Source organism: Camelus ferus, chromosome 2, assembly GCF_009834535.1.
Source record: "Camelus ferus isolate YT-003-E chromosome 2, BCGSAC_Cfer_1.0, whole genome shotgun sequence".
Classification (NCBI taxonomy): domain Eukaryota; kingdom Metazoa; phylum Chordata; class Mammalia; order Artiodactyla; family Camelidae; genus Camelus; species Camelus ferus.
Genome location: NC_045697.1, coordinates 36,440,862 through 36,461,913, shown reverse-complemented (window position 1 = coordinate 36,461,913; position 21,052 = coordinate 36,440,862). Strand labels below are relative to the sequence as shown.

At 32.1% G+C, this 21,052-nt stretch overlaps 1 protein-coding gene across 34 annotated transcripts in view; it reads right to left on the bottom strand.

Moving 5' to 3' along the window:
- FIP1L1 (factor interacting with PAPOLA and CPSF1) overlaps positions 1 to 21,052 on the bottom strand; it is a 68,412-nt gene that overhangs the window by 24,171 nt on the left and 23,189 nt on the right. For 17 of the 34 annotated variants that reach the window (XM_032497628.1, XM_032497637.1, XM_032497619.1 and 14 more), the window contains 3 exons: positions 19,798 to 19,905; positions 10,878 to 10,971; positions 9,019 to 9,175 (listed from right to left, as the gene is read on the bottom strand). In XM_032497628.1, coding sequence (XP_032353519.1) covers positions 9,019 to 9,175; positions 10,878 to 10,971; positions 19,798 to 19,905 — 359 coding nt within the window. The remainder of the gene's footprint in view (positions 1 to 9,018; positions 9,176 to 10,877; positions 10,972 to 19,797; positions 19,906 to 21,052) is intronic. The other 17 variants (XM_032497654.1, XM_032497634.1, XM_032497514.1 and 14 more) reach the window with 1 other exon arrangement.

The window sequence follows — 21,052 nt, the reverse complement described above, 5'->3', positions numbered from 1 at the left end:
TTCAGTAACTACACGAGCAACATGCATCACTGCAGCTAACTACAATGTGAATTCATGTAAAATAACTAAGAAAATACTAGTCAGCCCTCTCAAAATTTAGTCCTCAAAACATGTAAACTGTCAAACTTTCACTAAACATAAATATAAATGATATAACCAAATTATTAAGTATGCTATGAAAGGTAGTTAAAATCACATTCTGCTTTTAATTTCAATCTTCCTACAACAGTATCATAGGACAGATTTTTTAGAAATCAACTAGAAGGAATTAAGAACAAAAAGAAAAACTATGCTACACAGACAGGTAGAGATGTCTTCTTTGCAAATAATTATCTACACATCAGAAAGCTGGCATGAAAACCAGAAAGGGCCCTTCTTGTGAGATCTCTATTTCATCTAAGATATTTCAATGCAAATTTTTATTGGCAAATGTTTACTGAAACAGAACTTCAAAGTTGATGAAACACTATACAATCCACTCTCTGAAAATTAGCAAATGTGTTTTTAAAATACAACTAAGAAAGTTTAATGTGATATGTTAGACTAACATAATTCTCATCTGAAAAAAAAAATCACTATTCGGTATTTGACTTTCATTAACAAAAGAGAAACTGTGTAAGGAAAGAGGTTCATCTCAAAATTCCCTGTCCTCTCCTTCAGCAACACTCCCAACTTTCCCCACCAACAGATGTGCTGCTCAGCCAACAGACTTGAAATACACAAGGCAAGTATTGTGTTTCTTTTCCATATCCTTTATCTGTAAAGTGAGTAGGAAAAAAATGTTTGTTTTCCTGGAAAGCTTTGCATACAGTAGTAAAAGTAAGATTTCTAGTACTGGTCAAAAGCTTTTGGAAAAGTAATATTCAAGTTCTAAAGGGACTGAATAGATTAGTGGTTTTGAAACTTTAGCAACAATCACAATCACCCAGAGAAAGTGTTAAAACACAGACTGCTGGGACCCTCCCCTAGAACTGCTGATTCAGTAGGTCTGGAGTGGAGTAGAGAATTTACATTCCTAACAAGGAGATGATGTTGCTGACCTGATACCATACTTTGAGAATCACTGGATTAGATTCAAACTTCTTGACTAATTGCACTGCTGAGCACCTCAATATTCAGAACAGATAAATTCCATTTGAAATTTTTATGAAACAAAACATGTGACACTTTGAAAAAATAACACAGCTATATCACAGCCTATACTATCTGGTGTCTTCAAAAGAAAGAGAACAGGATTTAACTTTTCCAGTGTGTAATATACTTTTAAATGTAAAGAAGCATGGGGGTTGGGGGACCTGAAATCCTATTTGGGGACTGAAGGAACCGAAGCAAAGACAGAAAGGCAGCAGACCAGTAAAACGTCTTATCAAAAGGAATTCAACTATATTTTTTAAATTCTCACAAAATAGAGGCTCTGTACTCAATTAAAAAACTGAATAAAAACTATCTATGAACTTATTCTCAGTGTATCCCATTGTTACTCTGAATAACCAAGGCAAAAAAGTTACGTGATGGCAGCCTCAGACATGGCTTTCAGTGATCCCCGCCTCGTGGTATTCATGTCTTTTTATACCTCTGATACTTATATTTTCCTCTGGAGTGTGGTCTGGATATAATGACTTACTTCTAATAAACAAAATACAGCAAAAATGATGGGATGGCACTTCCATGCCTAGGTTGCAAAAGACAGTGACATCTATTTTGCTGGTTTCCTCTATTGTGTTCTCAGAATTCATGCTTTGTTGAAGAAAGCTGCCACATTGGAGAGGAAGTCAATCTTTTCAACAGAGGTCATGAGTCCTTTCTTAGCTAAACTTTTGATGTGATTATCTTAGTGGGTGAGAGCCCTTGAAGCAGAGGACCAGCTAAGCTGCCCCAACAAACACTGTTCAATAATAAATGTATGTTGTTTTAAGCAATTATGTTCTACAGTAATTTGTTATGGAGCAAGAGCTAACTGATACATACAGTAACTACCTATCACATCTCTATTAAGTTCAAATGAAATAAAAAAAAAGCACAGGAGAACTATGTGAACTATGTTTCCTATTTCTCACTTGGAAATTGCAAATTTCATCAACACTACTATGTTACAAATAGGTAAGTCTGATCACTTTCCTTAAGTCTCATCAACTTCTACTTTAAAGCCATCAAGCTCGTAAGTAAGTTCTGCACAAAAATAACTGAGTACAAAAAGTCAAGGTTTATAAAAATCTTTAGATACTACTACCTTCCACCACATGCTTTTCTATATATCAGTATTTTTAATATTATATATACACACACATCATGTGCCATCTACCCTTAAAAAAATAAACAGTAGAATACCATAAAAGTATTTCTTAAAACTGTACAATGATTAATCACAAAGGTATAAAAAGGGATGGAAGTAACTCTGAAGAAAAAAAATGTTAAAAGGTACTTAAGTCACAAAACTTAAAGCAACAAAAAAAGTTATCAGCATACTCCATACCTAAAAAGTAAAAAAGATAATTTTATGTTAACTATAACACAGATAAACTATTTTATCTTTATTAGGATCTCTTAATCCTCTAATTTATAAAATAATCTAAAAGCCTACAGAAAAAAATTCTGTTAGACAAATAAAAGTATCTCTGATAGAAATATTAGTATTTTTTACAAATAACTTGTAAAGGAATTAATTTCTATAAACTCATATCTAATGGAAAAATAACTGAAAGACAAGCACAAACAAAAACCAAATACTAAACCATAATTAAATTCTATAAAAGACAGCATCTATGGTGTATTAAAATATAAGTCTTATAAAGGGAGCATCTCTGGGGAAAAAAAGACATTCAAAAATCAATATCCCAAAGAGGCTTTTAATTTCTATTAAACTTACATTTAAATTAATTTTAATTGTGCCAAAAAATACTGCTCATTACAGATAATTAGCATTATTCCCTATTTTGAGTTTACTGAAAACACTGGTAGACTGTTGGGGTTTTTTTTTAATATAGGAAAATGCAACAAAATAGAAAATGAGTACAGTTCTCAAAAACTTCAAGAAATTATTTTTCAAAAGGTACTTTTAGAAAATACATTTCTGAAATGTTTACATTTTTGGCAAACAGCATCAGTTAATATGCAGATTTGCTATTAAAATTCTTCATGGAACTATAAAATTAGCTTAATAAATGTTATTCACAGAATAGCTTCTCAAATAAAGGGACACAATAGTACTTCCTCAAGGGTGCATATAATATTCATCCAATTCAAGCCATGATTCTGCCAAATCAGCAGTTCTCAAAGTGTTATCTGGAGCTTCCTAAGGGGTCCCTCAGGCCCTTCTAGGAATCAGGAAGGTCAAAACTCCTTTTATAAAAGCACTAGAATGTTATTTGCCATTTTCACGTTCATTCTCTTACAAATGTTCAATGAAGTTTTTCCAGGGGCTACATAACATGTGAAATCACAACAGATTAATGAAGAAGCAAGTAAGAGAATCCAGTTTTTTTTCTTTTAAGCCACAAAGTAAAGAGAGCTGCGAAAGTGTACAACAAGGCCACACAGTAAAGAGAGCTGTGAAAGTGTACAACAAGGCCATTCTTTGCACTAAATGGCTTTGGTTATTCTGGAAAAATTAAGTTATTTTTCATAAAAATGTTGTCTTAATATTAATACATAATGGGCTTATTACGTATCTCTAAAAATATTTGAAATATAATATTTTAATCTATCAGTTCTACTTTTTACTGAAAATTAGATATAATACAAATAAACAAAAGCTCTTTCAGGTCTGCAGTTAACTTTTAAGAGTCTAAAGAGGTCTGTGACGAAAAAGTTTGATAGTTGCTGTGCTAGAAACCAGATTATTAACAGGAAAATAATCTAAAGACAATGCAGACCCTAGAGGAAATGCAGAAAGACTCCAGACTTGAGCTGCTTTCCTCCCTAACCCCATGTGTCATCAATGACTCAAAATCAAGGTATTTAAGGAATAGATAAGATTTTTAAGCTCATATAATTTGTAGTACTAGATGACTAGTAAGATACTAATGTATCTAACAAGTCTTCTAGGAAGAAATGTACTTCCTTCTAAAACACAAAATTTTATACATTTTGAAATCTAGATAAACAGCTAAACCCCAGATCCAACTTTAAAAGCAGGGATGACTTATCTGTGTTCTGCATTCACTGAGCTACATCTCAGTAAAGCAAAAAGCCTTATTCAACTTTGGAGAATTCAACTCATGAGCTTGATTTCAATTGCTCCCAAGAACCAGAGCCACATGAGGCTTAATATTAAGGTAATAAGCAATAAGTTAAATTGAATCTCCCTTGTCTTGTTCAACAAACTTCATTATTAAAAAAGGAAGATAAAATATGACACTAAAGTAAATTAACATTTAAAAGCCTAAATTAAAAGCCTACCATAAAACATAAAAGTTTGACCATAGTTTTAAAACAGCTTGTTTACAATTATTAACTATTTTATTTAAATAAACCAAATAATATAAGCCAGACACAGAAGGACAAATATCATATGATTCCATTTATATGCGGTACCAAGAATAGGCAAATTCACAGAGACAGAAAGAGGCCACCAGAAGCTGGGGTAGGGAGAAAGGTATGTTTAATGAGTACACAGTTTTTGTTATGAATGATGAAAAAGTTTTAGGTATAGATAGTGATGGCTACACAACACTGTAAATGTATGTAATGCCACTGAATTGTACACTGACAAATGGTTAAAATGATCAATACTATGTATAGTTTACTATAAACATACACACACACACAATCAACTACTCCATAACATCAGTTCTTCCAATTTTACAATTTTTCTTCCAACCCACATGCATTTCAAAACTGGTTTATTCAGTAAACAGACTTAACACTAATCAGGCAAAGAGTAAAACCTCAGTTAACTGGTTTGTTTTTTTTTTAATGTGATTCTTGCTCTTTACAACCTTCCTAACTTCCTTAACCACAAACATATATGCATGCACTTCAACATCAGGAAATTTAAAAAAAAAAAAAGCTTTTAAGCCATGTTACTGAGGTGAACACACATAACTCAATAATGCAGCTTTCTTGACATAGGTAATGATTCACTTCTTCACTTCAACATAGTTAATAAAATAGGCATTCAAGCAAAAATGCCTAGTTTAGAATTCTGGTTCTGCAACTTTCTAACTATTACTTAAGTCTCTTAAGCCACAGTTTCCTCATATGTAAAATCAGAATAATATCTGCCTCAGATGTTGTTGAGAATCAAATTGAGTTAATACGTGAAATGTGTTCAGAACAGTGTTTTCAATAATAAGCATTCATTAAATATTAGCTATTATTTCTATTATTGCTCAGAGAAAGCATGAAACCATACTAATTTCTGAAAAAAATTAATTCATCAGAAACTATTCCCTGGTTCACTAGAAAATGAAAATAACATTTCTAAAGTTAAGGAAGATCCTGAATAACCAGTGTTTGTTTTCAAGTTACACTGTTAGTATGGTGGCAAGGAACTATATTAAATACTTTTCCATTCAAAAGCCACAACGTTAATGTAGGACCAAAGTCCCTTATGTGCTTATTGTACTCTCCAATACAAGGCCTCCTCTGCTCTTCATACAAATCTATCGTGGCCAGAAATACAACTTCGTCCTTTCTGTTACTAACAAAGCTTCATGTATGTTGTAGATGTGTGTTTGAGGCGAGAGGAAGCAACACATTGCTTCTTTTCTGCTAACTATTTGACAATGAAAGTCCCTTGAATGAAGCACTCTTTATCACTGCTAAGGAGTAACCGTATACTCATTCAATAAGCCACACCTAAAATTTCCAAGAGCTGACCATATATTTTATTATCCTCCGCATCAGGGAATTTCTGAGAGTAAGTAATAATCATTAAGCTTGGTTAAAAGTTATAACAGGACTGTTCCAGGAAAATCTGGATATATGGTCACCCTATTCATGAAAAAACATCACACTCCAAAATAAGGGCATAATACATCATTGCTGTATTTGTTCTATCATATACAGAACTATAGCCTTAAAAACTTAAGCATTTGAAACCTAATGTTAACAAAGGCTACATTAAAATATGTTTAAATTAATTCTCCAAAGATTTTTTCATTTTTCCTTTCAGCATTTCTAAAGAAAGCAAAAGGGTTTTCCAAGGTTTCTCTAAGACAAATGGAGTACTTAAAGCAATACTTACAGACTCCTGAGCCACAGCTTTCTTTCATTAGTTGCTTATGATTCTTAAGGTGATCTAAATTACAGCAAACTCTACAGAACATACTGTAATCATAGGATTCTGCGGTAAATGGTAACTGAAAATGTGGCTTTAATCAAGGTCTATATTCAACTGGTTTATTTATCTGTGTAGCCATACTGTTGTTTAAAGTCAGTGACCATTCTGATTGATAAATGCCTGTCTGACTGTACCCACTGTCAAGCCGAAAATCTCTTTGGTGTTATGGATACATAATGTTGTGAACTCAATTAGGTAGCATACTTAGAGAATGTCAAGTATACAGAAGACATCTGTGATTAGCACTGTGGGGAAACACAGATGGAAATACACAGCCTATGTTCTCTCCAACAGCTCACAATCTAGTAAAAATAAGGATTAATCCAGACAGTCTTAACTGACAAATATTTGGTTTTAATATGAATTGCTGGGGAAGGGTTTAGCTCAGTGGTAGAGTGTGCGCCTACCGTGCATGAGGTCCTGGGTTCAGTTCCCAGTACCTCCATTAAAAAATAAGTAAGTACACCTAATTACCTCACCCACCGCATTAAGAAAATTTTGGTGGGAAGAGACAGACTGGGATTTCAAAATGTAGAACAGACAAACAAGACTGTACTGTGTAGCACAGGGAAATATATACAGGATCTTGTGGTGGCTCACAGTGAAAGAGAATGTGACAATGAATGTATGTATGTTCATATATAACTGAAAAATTGTGCTCTAGACTGGAATTTGATACAACATTGTAAAATGACTGTAACTCAATTAAAAAAATGTTAAAAAAAAACATTAATTGTTATCTCCCCCCTCACCACCTCCAGCAAATATACCACAGTTAGGTACTGCTTAAACCAGCATTAAAACTCATCTGAATTTGTATTCCTTAAATGCTGACAGGACAGCATGGAACTGTAATCTAAGGATAGGCATCAAAGGAAATCTCAACAGGTATTTAAAATATGGAAAGCATGTAGTTGAAAATTAACATTAAATAGCTTAAGCAATAAAAAAAAAAATCAGTGGTACTCTACAGTATACTGCCATAGATAATCTAAACGTTATTAAAAGATTTGTTATCATTATAAACAGGTTATATGGCAAAGAAATGTAAAGATTTTTTAGCATTTTGAAAAGAGGCACAGGTCCAGATAATGCTGTTGCCTATCAATATCCTACAGAGCTTCTAAATATTCTTACACCAGTGAGGTATTTATTCTTTCATCATTAATTCATACCACTTCTCTCTCACTTACTTCAACAAACAGCAAGTATTGAAATATATAAAATGTTAGCTAGTAAATAAGAAATTCCTTTTAATCACCTTTAGTAGTTAGTAAAATTTAAATAACAAAGCAATCTAGTGTAAAGACTATTATCGCATACATTGATCATCTTTTAGTCTCATTAAATCAGATATGTTCAAAATTAACTATTTCTACATCTTTTTTATAGAACAAAGGACACATTTATGCATCACTGAGTCATCATTACTTTCCCTTTTCATTTAGTTAATTCTCACCATACTAAAGAGACAAGAATCATATACCCAATCACAATTTCTGAATGGTTTGTGCTTCAGAACAAGTAATTTATAGTTGGAATAAGAAATTCACTGAACTTTAGAAACAATGTTGTCTGGAGTAAGCAACTCAAACTATCTAATCTTCTCTTTCATCTATTTTTGAGACAACAGATTCCCTAAAGCCACAGTCATTTTTCAAAGTTTCCTTATTATTTTTGAAAGCAGAGGTGATACTGGAAGGAAATCAAAGGTGTTGTGGTTGTGGGGCTGATGCAATAGCTAAAATTTAGAGGCCAGTGATGAATACTACAGGGAAGGATTATTCATTCCCTCTGTACTCTGATCACAACTGCCACCTCTGAAAACAAAGACAACTCTCTTGCAAATGCAAAGTAAGTGGACAAGGCTCTCTAATATAAACTGATTTTACTAATAAAAAGCAAATTTTAACATAAATGGCACATGTAGTTCTGGTTAGGACCAGCAGATTATTTTCAACATTTACTACTGGCATTCTTCCTAGGCAGAAAGTAATTGTTACCTCAATCAATCCTGTGAGTTTCATTAAAAACTGGTTAAGGGGTATAAATATTGAAAGCTTATTGGGAATAAAATAACAAAGGCCATCAGATGAAAGGTTGAAAAGTATAAAATTTGGGGATTATTTGTGACTTTTTTCCTGCCACTGATCTAGTTTTTAATAAAAAAATCAAAAGTGGCTAAGAATATGATAAAAATTGACATTAATTTTCTGTCTTGTTTAATAGAAGTAAATACCAGGTACCTGGCACCCAAAACAGTCTCCTAAAAGGAAACCAGTATACAAAGAAAGACGACCAGACTGAGATTTTAATTTCAATCTCTGCACAGGATATAATTTGCTGACCTCCTCAATTCTTCAAGTATCTAAATATTTTTTCAAAACAAGGTAACATGATTTACAATTCAATGTGGATTTATACATTACAATTAGCAGCTTTAATGTGAGGATCACTATCATATTTTTGGATTACAATTTTAGTATCTGTCCATTCTTCTCTATTTTAGTACACTGTCTCTTTGCTTTTCTGAAATAATAAGACATGTATACTTTTGTTTCAGTGTGAACCTACTGAAAATATAATGTAATAAATTTCATACCTGTTACTTTTAATGCATTGCAATCAATAAAGATGCTATTTTCAAATATATATTTTAGTTGTTAAATTCAAAATTTTAAAAACACTCATGAATTATTTTTCTTTCAAAATCAAATGTCTTATTTACTATTTACCTGGTGGTGGAATCAGAGGTGGAGCAGTGCTGACAGTTGGAGGAGGTGGAAGAAATGGAGGAGGTGGAAGATGGGTAGGAGGAGCTCCTGGAGGGAAAAATGGAGGTGGTTTGCTAAAATTGTTGTCTACTTCAGTAGCAGATCTCTCAGAAAGGACCTAAAATTAGAGCGTAGTTAATTAAAAAGATGAATAAATGTTCCTATCTAAGATTAAACTCAGTAAATTAATTTCATTCAATCTAAGAAGTAAGTTTCCTTCACAAATCTATTTTGGGGAGGCAGGAATAAGTTTTCTATGTGTGTGATGTGTGTATACTATACAGATGAGAGTATACACTCACACACTTTTTAAGATGTTCATATTCAAAGCCTAGGAAAAACTGAATCATTACAAATAAAATTCTTATGAAATAATTAAGGGATTTAAGAATATTCTAAACAAGAAACAAGTACTTCATAAATAAAATGTAATGAAGATTATCTTTGTTATCCAACCGAAGTTAAACTATTCAAATTAAGACAATATAATCATTACTCACAGATACTAGCATTAGAAATTAACATGGCAGCAGAACCAGATAGTCACTGTACCAAGGCCTGTCATCACCAGGTTACAAAGAGACTAAGGCATGCATCAGCAGGATGCAAGTTAACAGGCAGCCAGATAAATAAATAACTTTTTCACATGAGCCTTGTAACTTTAAGAACAAGGGTTTATACTTAAAAAGTAAAAATATTTACAAAATACTGATCTGTGTGAACAGGTAAGGGACAGGCAACAAACCTACAGGAGAGTGGCACCTAGAAATTTGGATTTCTGACATGCTCCCTGAGGGATTCTGATGTGCAAACATGTTTGGGAAAAACAGCAGAAACAGGCAACATAATGTTATGTATTTAATTTATACTTTTCAAATCCTTGCTGGCTAAGCCATATCATTTAAACATATAATTCCTCCTTTCATTAACTTTTCCTACATTTAAGCATAGTAATTTTTGAAAGGCTTATGCTGATAAGCAGTTTTTTAAAGTAAAAAACAGAATTATTCTAAGAAATCATGGCATTTTAATGATGGGGCGTTTTTAATGATAGGAAATAAGAGGATTATCTTCCATTTTAGAAATAATTTACCTTTAAAGATGCTAAAAAGAACATTTTACATGATTAATTTATTTAAGGTAATAAGGATCAAAAACACTTTGGACATTTTTAAAAGTACTCAGAGAAAGAAAATAGTGAAAAACATGTGATCAAGCTAATAGCTCAAAGTCTCAGTTACTCAAGTTCAAACTTGAATTATCCATGCTACTAATAACTCACCCCCTTTCATTCTTTCACTTGAAAAAAAGGAGATCTACTTCCCCCAGATATGCCACATTAAATAAATTATAGAAAGCCATATGATAAATCTATCATGAGATTTTAAACCATACTTTGAGAATGTGGGAAAATGCAAATGATAATTTCAAATTTAAAAAAAAATAAGGATACACAAAAATATAATCATAGTAGTATCTATCCCAATCTTGCCCACTGACGAGGAAGCAATTTACCAGAATGTTAAGAGTTTCAGAATTACTGATGGTTTTATTTTCTTCTTTAAACTTTTCCCATATTTTCCTTTTTCAGTCCAATGAGCCTATATATCACATTTATAGCAAGGAAAAGGAAATCTTACTGAAAAAGATTCAAAGGTTATAAATTCTAAATGGAACAGCTTTTGTAATAACAAAATGATTGATTCCACATTTTAAATCCCTTTGTAGCACCTAACACATAGCATAGTGCTATGAATATATGTAGAGCACAGATATATTCCTTCAGTTAAAAAATAATAATAATTTTAAAAATACTAAACCTGTATGTTGCTGTTTTCATTTGCCCGTCGCCTTCCTTCTACCCGGCTGATAGTTATAGTCTGACCAATAACATCAATTGCCCCAGGCAATCTCCTGTAACAAAAATTGAATCACTTCAGTTTGAGCTAATTAGATCTTTGAAAAATAATACAAATCTTAGGTAAGCAATAAAATCTAAAACCCTTTGCAATGTAATTTAAAATAAAATTAAATCACAACACACACTGAAAAACCTTCATTTAGATATTGCTACTTCACATTGTCATAAAAACTAAGTTTTATTAATAAGGTAGAACCACCACTCCCAACAATGATCATAATGCTAAATCTTAAGTATTTTTGCAGGTTTTCTTTTAAATTTACTATTTTTTAACAGTGTCTAACTGAATTTATCTTTGGGCAATTGAATCGGGTAGCAAATGCTGAACAAATAGAAATAAAAATTTAGGCCCTTATAACTCTAACACGTACCATGGTTTTATTACATACAGAAGTTTAAAAAAATTCTCCAGAAGGGCTTGAAAAGAAATAATGTTCATTTTAATACACACAGGATATTTTCCTTAGTGATTTATTCTGACCATTAGAAAGATTAAGGGAACCACTTTTCCATTTCTGATAACTTGCCTTTAGAGAGAAAAATTCAAATGTTTAAATGGTAGCTCCACCTCCAACTGTATTTAGAACTGTTAAAGTTTTAAGTAGATGGAAAAATAGTCTATCACAAAAATGTTGCAAATTTAATATGAAAATCTAACAAGTTAAATTTTAAAAAGTAAAATAATGTTAAAAGCCATTTAGTGTAGTTAAGAACTTTAAAAATACATACATACTTAAGATATAGAAGTCACTCGAGGGAATAGGCAATGAAAAATGGATGCAAATTAGATGAATTTTTTTTCATCTAATTTCAGTTCTGAACAATTCTGGTTTTAAAACTTTACAGAAGTAAACAAAGTACCATAGATCCTTCCACAGTCACCACAGTTAGGTTCCTAAAATGACTGATAACAGCAGCTACAGTCTGCTGAATTACTACATTTTATACCTAAACCTCACAATAACACAACTTAAAAAATTAATGTGTACTGTTAGAGATGATAAAACTAGAGCCCAGAGTGATGTCATGAACCTCAGTAATAATTAAAGGGCAACACTAACTCTCACACCAGAGTCTTTCTGATTCTAAGCCTCAGACCTCTTCCCTTGAGCCATGCTGCCTCCCAGTGAGATAAGTGGCCTTTGAAAAGCTTACGATTTGTGGAAAGAATTTCTGTCTCAAGTGAACCTTAAAAGCCCTATAAATAATTTTATGCTAACAAAAACAAAGAGCCCTACAGAAAGTCTATAATTGCATTTGAAATGTCTTCAAGTACACAGTTAATTCCTACCTACCATCTTGCCCACTTAAGACTTATGTTCTCTATAATTTTAATACATTTAAAAAACATTCAAGCCTTTCTGATTTTATGCCTGGGTCATTGACCTCCTAAGTTCCTTCATGATCTCAAAGATCAAAAGTGATTTTACTTAACTTGTACCCTTCAGTATAGCTGGGAAACTATCCTAACATTCACATATTAGAAAAATTCAAATACCTCTGACATAATACAAATATTCCTCCAATTTTTTTCCTAAAACTTAAAATATTACAAAGCTATGACCACTATAATTTCATATCAAAGCACTCTCCCATATATACATACATTTTAGATTCCAACATCCCAAGAGATAAAGGTATATATTATGAGGCCAGAATTACCCACCATTTATAGCTACCTAGACTTCATAGTAAAAATCTTTATCTACTCTCCTATTTTCTTTTCCATTCTGTTCTATTCTCAATCACTGGATTCTCCTCTATCTTCTTAAAATTTATTCCCTACAAGAATAAATTCTCACAAATTTGTTTGGATTTGCAATTTGGATTGCAAATTCTCCAAACTGTTAGACGTAACAAAAGGGGAAAGATTCTACAACCTTTGACCATGGATTTCTAAGGATTTCTGCTTTCAAAAATTCTGGGACACATGGGAGTACTCATTTATTAAAGTTTCTTCAGTATGGTCCAGAGAAGTCTGATCAGTTTTTTCAGCTTTAAATGGGTTATTCTATCACTAAGATTCAAAATGGCAAATACTGTTTCTAAAAACATACCAATAAGAAATTAGTCTTAAATGTATATTGTTAGAGGGAGTCTAGAAAACTGCAATTCCTTATTTTCCCATAAATATAACACCTCCTTGCTCAAGCATTTTTATCATACAAATTGATTTACCTTAATTAGAAAATGTGAAGTTTACCATTTTGTCAGAAATATTTTATAACAGATACATATGTATCAAAGTAACAAAAAGCCTTACTATTTGACACAGATGCCACATTATGGTAAGCAATATTGAACCTTACTACTCTTAAAGTTTACAATGTACTACTTTTTATTTTAATGCACAAAAAGATTTAGTAGAGCTTCACCATGAAGATCTACTGTAACTTAGATTTCTACATAGCACAGGTTTAAATGGACTTACGTATCTGTTCAGTAAAGCAGACAGCTAATGCAACCATCAAGATTCTCTTCTCTATTCTGGACTCAATCATATAGTAAAAAGGCGAAAGAGACAGCAACTAACAATGGTGGATATCTGCAGTTTCATTAACCTTCAGTTTGATACAGGCAATGAATATTCACAAGAACCTCTACCTTTCCTCCTAGCACAGATAAATATGAAGGCATCTGTGAAATTTTAATGGAATTAAATTAAAATGACTATTTTGATGATTCCGATGTTCCAAAAATGGTATGAAAGCTGCTTACATAGACACAACAGAAATCTTAAAAGTGACAAACTCAGGAACAAGGGAAGATAGACAAAAGGTTAGTTATTAATTTTTTGACACAAATTTATCTCCGAACTTCCTATCTTTCAACAGCCAAAATAAAGGACATTCTTAATAACAAAGTCTTTAATGTGCATTAAGGTAAAAACAAAGCACTAACTCTAAAGACTCCTTTTTTTGGTAATAATAATAGCTAATATTTATTGAGAACCTACTATGTGCTAGGAAAGCACTGTTTTAAGCATGTTATATATAGTTACTCCTCATAATAACCTTATGAGGTAGCAACTATTATTTCCATTTTACATTTATGAGAATAAAAGAAAAAGATTTCTCCTTCGAGTTCACCTTAAGAGAAAGTATGATAGAGCACAGCAGTTTTAAACTTTTAAAACCACAAAAGTTATTTAAGAAATACATTTTGCACAGCAATCCAGTAAACACATAAACAAAAAACAAAAGTTTTACAAAACAGTACTTACTGTAAAGGAAAAAGTAACATTAAAATTAAAAGATTTTATTCATATTTAAATATAACACAGGAAAAAAACAAAATAAAACCAAGAAATATTTGGTGGTTGAGACCACCAAAACTGATTTCACACCCTCCTAACGGATTGCAATCTCATGCTTTGAAATACACTGAAAATAGGGACAAAGTCTCCAATATCACTACAATAAAAACAAAAGTGAATGTCACAGACCTGTTTCTCAAAATGTTCCTCAATACTGGATGAGGCATAACAGTGTACAATTCAACAAAAGTAATTTAATCAGGACAGCAAAACAGTGTGTTGTGGTTTGAAAACACTGTCCTTTTGATGGCCAAGCTTAATCTAAGGATTTAATGATATTTCTGAGCAAGAGTTCTTAACTAGTATACATGGGATACAGAGAGATAATGAAGTCACTAAACCTAAATATATGCATGTGTATACATGTATTTTTCAAGCAGGAGTCCACAGTTTGCAGCAAATTTTCAAAGAGCCTACTGCTTCAAAGTTCAGAACCACTATTCTTTTAATAAAAACCACTATTTTTTTAATTAAAAAATTAATGTATCACATATCCTTGCAGAAATCTATGAACACAGTTTTCTCACAACAGACCCTCTAGTAAGAACTGGGCAGCAGATTGTTCAAGGATGGAATCTCTAGATAAAAACTAGAATGTGACTATTTCATATTCCCAAATTAAAGACAAATGCACTTAGTATGATTATCTAACTCAGGTCATACATCTGAATAGATGGCTGTAACACTTCTGCATGGAAATTGGTGTGACATCTTTTAAGCAACTTTAGGAAAGAAATGAGCTTTGAAAGACACGTAGAATGGATTTAACCACATAGGATGGGAAAGGAGGACATTTTAGATGGAGGTAAGAACAAGAGTAGGGAAAATATATTATAGAGGATTCCAATTTGGCAAATATACTAGCTACCAATCTGTGTGCAACAGAAAAAGCATGATCCACCTTTGACAGTGATTACCAACGAAAAGACTTTCAAAGAGGCAGAGACTATAAATTAAATGAGAATAACATACAAGAAAGAGTTCTCTGAGGCTGTAAAATGCTATGCAAGTATCCGTTCTCATTATAGCTAAATCTATCAACTTACTTCAAATTCCAAGGTGCTCAATTAACATTTGATTTTAGTTTTTATGCCAAGCCAGAATTCAGTCTCTAAATCAGTGGTTCTCAAACTGCCTGCACATCAGAATCATCTGGGGAGCTTTTAAGCCTCCCAAAGCCCAGAGTGCACAACAAATATTTAAATCAGAGTCTCTCAGGCCTAAGCATCGATCGTTTTTTGTAGCTCACCCCATGTAATTCCAAAATGTAGACAAAGTCGAGGACTACAACTAATAGCATGCTCAAAAAAGAAACTTATATTTTGCCCTCTTCTAGAAAGAATTTAAAGAAGTTAATAGAAGTTAATATTTAACTCAATATTACTCAATAAATATAAAGTTATACCTATCAAGGTCTGACAGTTATTTTACGGATTTCATTGCATACATATTTTCATACTGACCTTTTGAGTTTTGTGGACTTGACAGTACTGCTTCTATTTTTTCTTTTTTCCTACTTTCACAAGCACGAGAGTAATATTCTCTATACTGTATACACAGTTTTTAAAGAAAATATCTTCTGTTTTTCAGGTAGAGACTTCTTAATAAAAAACTCTGTCTAGAAAAGTGATACATGTCCAAAATAAAAATAACAGTACTTAAAAACTGTCTTCAGGACATGCAGTTTATTTTCTATCAAACTATTTTTAAAGCCTATAATGGAAGCAGTGATCCAAAGACACCTAAAACTTTAGCGGGTGCCCTGCAATAGCTCTTTCACAAGCTTAAAAATTATGTCATCCATATGTACATTGCAAGTAAGATACAAGTCCAATTAGTTTCATTTTCACAGATGTGGAAAGAGGATGATTTGTGAAATAGAGTGCCAACACTGGATTCAGGCTCGGGTATGAACAACTCTAAACCCTTCCCTTCTACAGTGTTGTTTTCCATGCTAATTTTCTGGGGCCTGAATTTTTAAAATATCAAGCTACTTTTTCAGCTATATTGAAAAAAAAAACACCTGAAATATGCTAAAATTTAACTCACTGGAGAACATAAATGTGTTCATTAGGGCAGCCAAGTTTACTCACTTTTGTGCAGAGCTTGGAATAAAGCTTTGCCGGCCATACTTATGCTTAGCTGAATTTCTTAAGTGTATCATTGATAGAAAAAGATATGCTTCCATAGGTAATTAAAAAAATAAATGCCTTCATATGTCCAATCACATAAAATGTTAACAAGCTACACAATACAGCAACATGCATTCAGAGTGCTCACATGCTATGAAGGTGCAGGTATATTTTTTCAGTGTATGATTTCATCAAGACATAGTGCAAGAACAAATGAAGTCGATCTTAGATTTAATGTTCATTCAACATTCTGCTTTATTGTAAGTTTTAAGTTTGTCTATTATAAGAAATGGAAGCAGGTTTAAATATTTCAGTGATTCTACAATATAAAGCAATTTTTACTATTCCTCTTTCAAGAGCCTCAATTAGTTAAAAAGTATTCTGATTTTGGAAAACAAGCTTAATAAAACAACCTAGAATTTGCAACTAATTACTAACAGGAGCACAGTTTGAAATTATAAAATGGAAACAAAATACAGAAATAAACTAGACATCACGATAAGATTATAGCAATCATCCATATTGCCAATTTCAGTTTTTTGTGTTCATTAAAACTGCTTCATTCTTCCAACTGGCTTTACAAGAGTTACAGATCTGAATGTACAAAACAAACTTGGACCAATAAAATGTTACTGTTATATACATAGTTAGCTTGAAGAGTTAAAAAAAAATACTATGTTGTATAAATTAAGAGTAACAGGGTAAGAAAAGAAGTCTGGGTCTCCCAATATAGTAACTTATGAACAGGATCTCAACCACTGTTTAACTGTTCTTTAAAAAGAGACTTAAGGAATGTTTCAAAAAAAACCTCCCCATTTCTCACTTACATTAATTACAAGAGCTGGAATCTCATTTTCTATCTTATGTTGCAAGAAAGTGTGTTTCCTGTATTTTTTTAAATTTAATTTTCAAAAGCACAAAATACACATTGAAAATACAGTGTCAAAACTTCCTACTACCTATATTCCCTGAGACTAATCACAAAATCAGAATAGTTTTCTGAGTTACCAAAACATCTTATTTTGGTAGTGGAGGTGAAGGGGTAGTGTAATGGAAGTTGCACAGTCTAACTACTGAGATGTTTCACTTTCAGATATAAGAACTAATATTTCCCTTATAAAATAACTACTTTATTTCAAGACATAAATTATCGTATAAAAAACACAACTATTTTAAGTAAAGATTACAAGTCAAATGATTGATATAAAAGGAATTTCAGATGTTAAAATACAACAGTAGCAAAAGAAACAAACGTAAAGTTTAAAATTACAACAAAATAACTGATTTTAAGTATTTCTGTGGCTTTGCTTATGAAAGTCAACTTGCCTGCACTGCAGTATTTGAAGGCAAAAAACCTAGGAATTCTTGCCCTGGCTGTGCCTCTTACTTATTAGCCATGAATTTCAGCAAATCCCCTAATTTCTTAGATCTCCTATTCCATGTAAATCAAGGACTAGCCAGAAAATAAAGAATTTCAGGATTAAAAAGGTCTTCCAGATAACATAGTCCAGCCGCATCACTTCACAAACGTGGAAGCAGAGGCCTAGAGATTTTAGAGAACTATCCTACATTCACATAAGTGCAAAACCAAATTTGATACACAAATCCAGTACTTGGGCCATAAAACTCTCTAAGTTTAAGAAAGCAGTTATTCTTTTTACACATAGATGACTACTCATTCATTATCAACAGTAGCTTGATGAAAATGAAAGCTCTACTGTGCCCTTTTGGTAGAGTAAATAGGCTGTCCATGCTGCTAGTCGGGTTAAATATAAATCAAAGTGTTTATGCACGATGTACTATAATATAATAACCAAATCAGTTATCATTTAGAAGTATATTATTAGCACTGCTATTTAACTTTTGGGTTCCACAGGAACATTAAATGTGAAAAGGCTCATACACTCCAGTCAACACTTGTCAGATTTAACTTTTCTTTATTTAAAATAACTCCTGAAATTTCCTGTTGGTTCTTCAAGGAGAATTTTACTTTTAAAAACTAAGATCAATCTATACTGTATACTACAGATGCAAAACTGTCCATGAATACTTTTAAAATAATAGTAATGTATGTACATTTTCATTCTATAACCTGTTAAAACAATACATATAACTGACACTACTCTAAAAATATAAGTAATATATTTTTATCTGCATCAATTACTATACTTATCATTTGGACATCCATTAAAAAGTTAAAACATTTTTGACTTTGAGATGAATATCCTCTTGAGAATAACTAACTTATTCTCCTTAACAAGAAATCCTATCAAAGCAAGTTGACTAGAAATTGTTACTATTCATGGACAATATATAATGGAGATCAATCTTAAAATAAAATAAAATAAAATAAAATAAAATAAAATAAAATAAAATAAAATAAATAAAATAAAATAAAATAAAATAAAATAAAAATTTTGATGTGTTTCCTCCCTTTACTTTTCTTTTAGGTGTTATGATCAAAGACATATGATCATAACTTAAATATTTAAAAGTTTGTAAGTGAAAATAATTTAAAGCACATTAGCATCAAAACTGCCCAGGAAGAAAGCTTAAAATTCTTTAACCACAAAAGCAGACAAAATAAACCCCCATATACTATCACCTTATTTAAAACTTCAAAAGATAAATTAGGAAGGTATCTTAGTCTTTATTTCTAAGGCAAGCAAAGTATAATTGCTTACACTGATTACTGTTGGCAATGCATTTTCATACCCTAAAATATTTGCTTCTCATTACATCCCTTAGGATAGAAATTATTATTCCCATTTTATAGGCTGAGAGAATTTACAATACCCATCCAAGGCTGTATGCTTGTTAATTTAAGATTTAGAACACAAACCAAAATTCTATGGAGGGTGGATCATGAGTAAAAGGTACGTATTACTTCCTAGGACAGCTGGTAGACCCATTTAATAGACTGGCAGGCTAACGCACTGTTGTTGGGATATAAAGACTGAAAAGACTCAGTGGAGCCTAATTTTATAGGTCCTAAAGACAGGCTCAGAGGGCTAAATTTTATTCCACAGATAGTGAAAAGCACCCATGGATTTTTAAATAGGGTATGATATGAGAAAGGAAAATTAAACCTGCAGCAAGGGGAAGAAAAAACATTTACTCAGCACCCATTAGCATGGTTCCATGCAACTAATAATATACTACAAAAGGCTGGAGAGATGAAGGGCAAGACATGAGGTGACAGGACCTGATTCATGAGGTAACTTAAAAAATCCTTCAATTCTATACTGAAAAATATAATTTAGGGGGAAAATATGGCACAGTCTACTCAAAATTTATTATCTTTCTAATAAGACAAAACAACACTGATGATCTAAACATCAGGAGCATCCAATGTTTAAAAACAGCCTTACCTTAGGTCGGGTGATTCGGCCCTCCCATATCGATCCTGCCACTTCCCAACGCTTGAACTGGCTTTTCTGGAGGCAGTACTTGTCTGAGACTGAGAAGAGGTGCTGTTTCTGGTGAGATAAATTTTCTATGTTTTTCTTACATATTGTTGTCTCTGACCCCCCTTGTTCTGTTTCTTCTTTTCCTTGACATGCTTTTTCTGAAGTCCTTTAGCATGTTCCTATAGTATCATTCTCTTCAAGTCACCTGAAATACTTGCTGTGGGACTCAGACTGATAGTGGTATTCAAATATAGATGTGCCTGTTATCAACATTAACTCTAGAATATTTTTAGGAATATTTTTCAACACAGACAGTATGATGTCAAAATGCAGAAATGAGAAAAGAACCAAACGGTTTACTTCAGGTTACATATAGTATCAAGAAATAAATTTCTGTGCTTTTATAAATTAGTAACAATTTCTGCAGTTTCACAAAACCGTATTCAAAACTTTGGTTATTTCTTTCCCTAATTCTTCAATAATATGAATAAATATTGTTAGCGTAACCAGTTAACAGCAACATTCTGATGTGTTTCATAAAAGCCTAAATACGTATTTCATAAAAATTCCATTTCAAAATAATTAAAGTCTTTCTAAGTAAAATTCTAAAAAAAGTTTTTTACCTCTGGTGTTCCACTATTTACACTCTTGCCAATCCTTTAAAGGACTAATAAGACAGTCTTTCAAAGCAACAGAAAAAATATGTATGTTTATGTATCTGCTTATTTATGCAAAAAGAAACAGAGGAAGAATAAACCAGAAACTAGATGAAATAAAACTGTTTATTAATGGGAATGAAAAAACTGGGGAAGAGCAACTAATCTGAGTATACTTTTGGATGGCCTTGCCTTTGAAACTATGTTAAATGTTTTATAAATGCAGAAAATAACTAAGTCAATAAGCATGAGGAATAGAAATGCTAATACTAAATAAGTACAAACAGAAACAATGGATCATATTTTAAATGACTAATATTACCACTCTGAAGGAAATTTTTGAGTACAATATTTTGACTATATACCCTCAGTCTAAATAAGTGAAAACTGCCACGAAATCTTGAGCTCTATTACGTTTGTTTTTCTGTAATGGTAGGTGCAGAGTTCTAATCTATTTTGTGTGTATTTCAAGATTAAGCAAATGAATATACATATAGAACTTGGGAACTTGGTTCCCACTTGGGAAAAGGAAGATGCGATATGGAATAGGAAAAGACAAG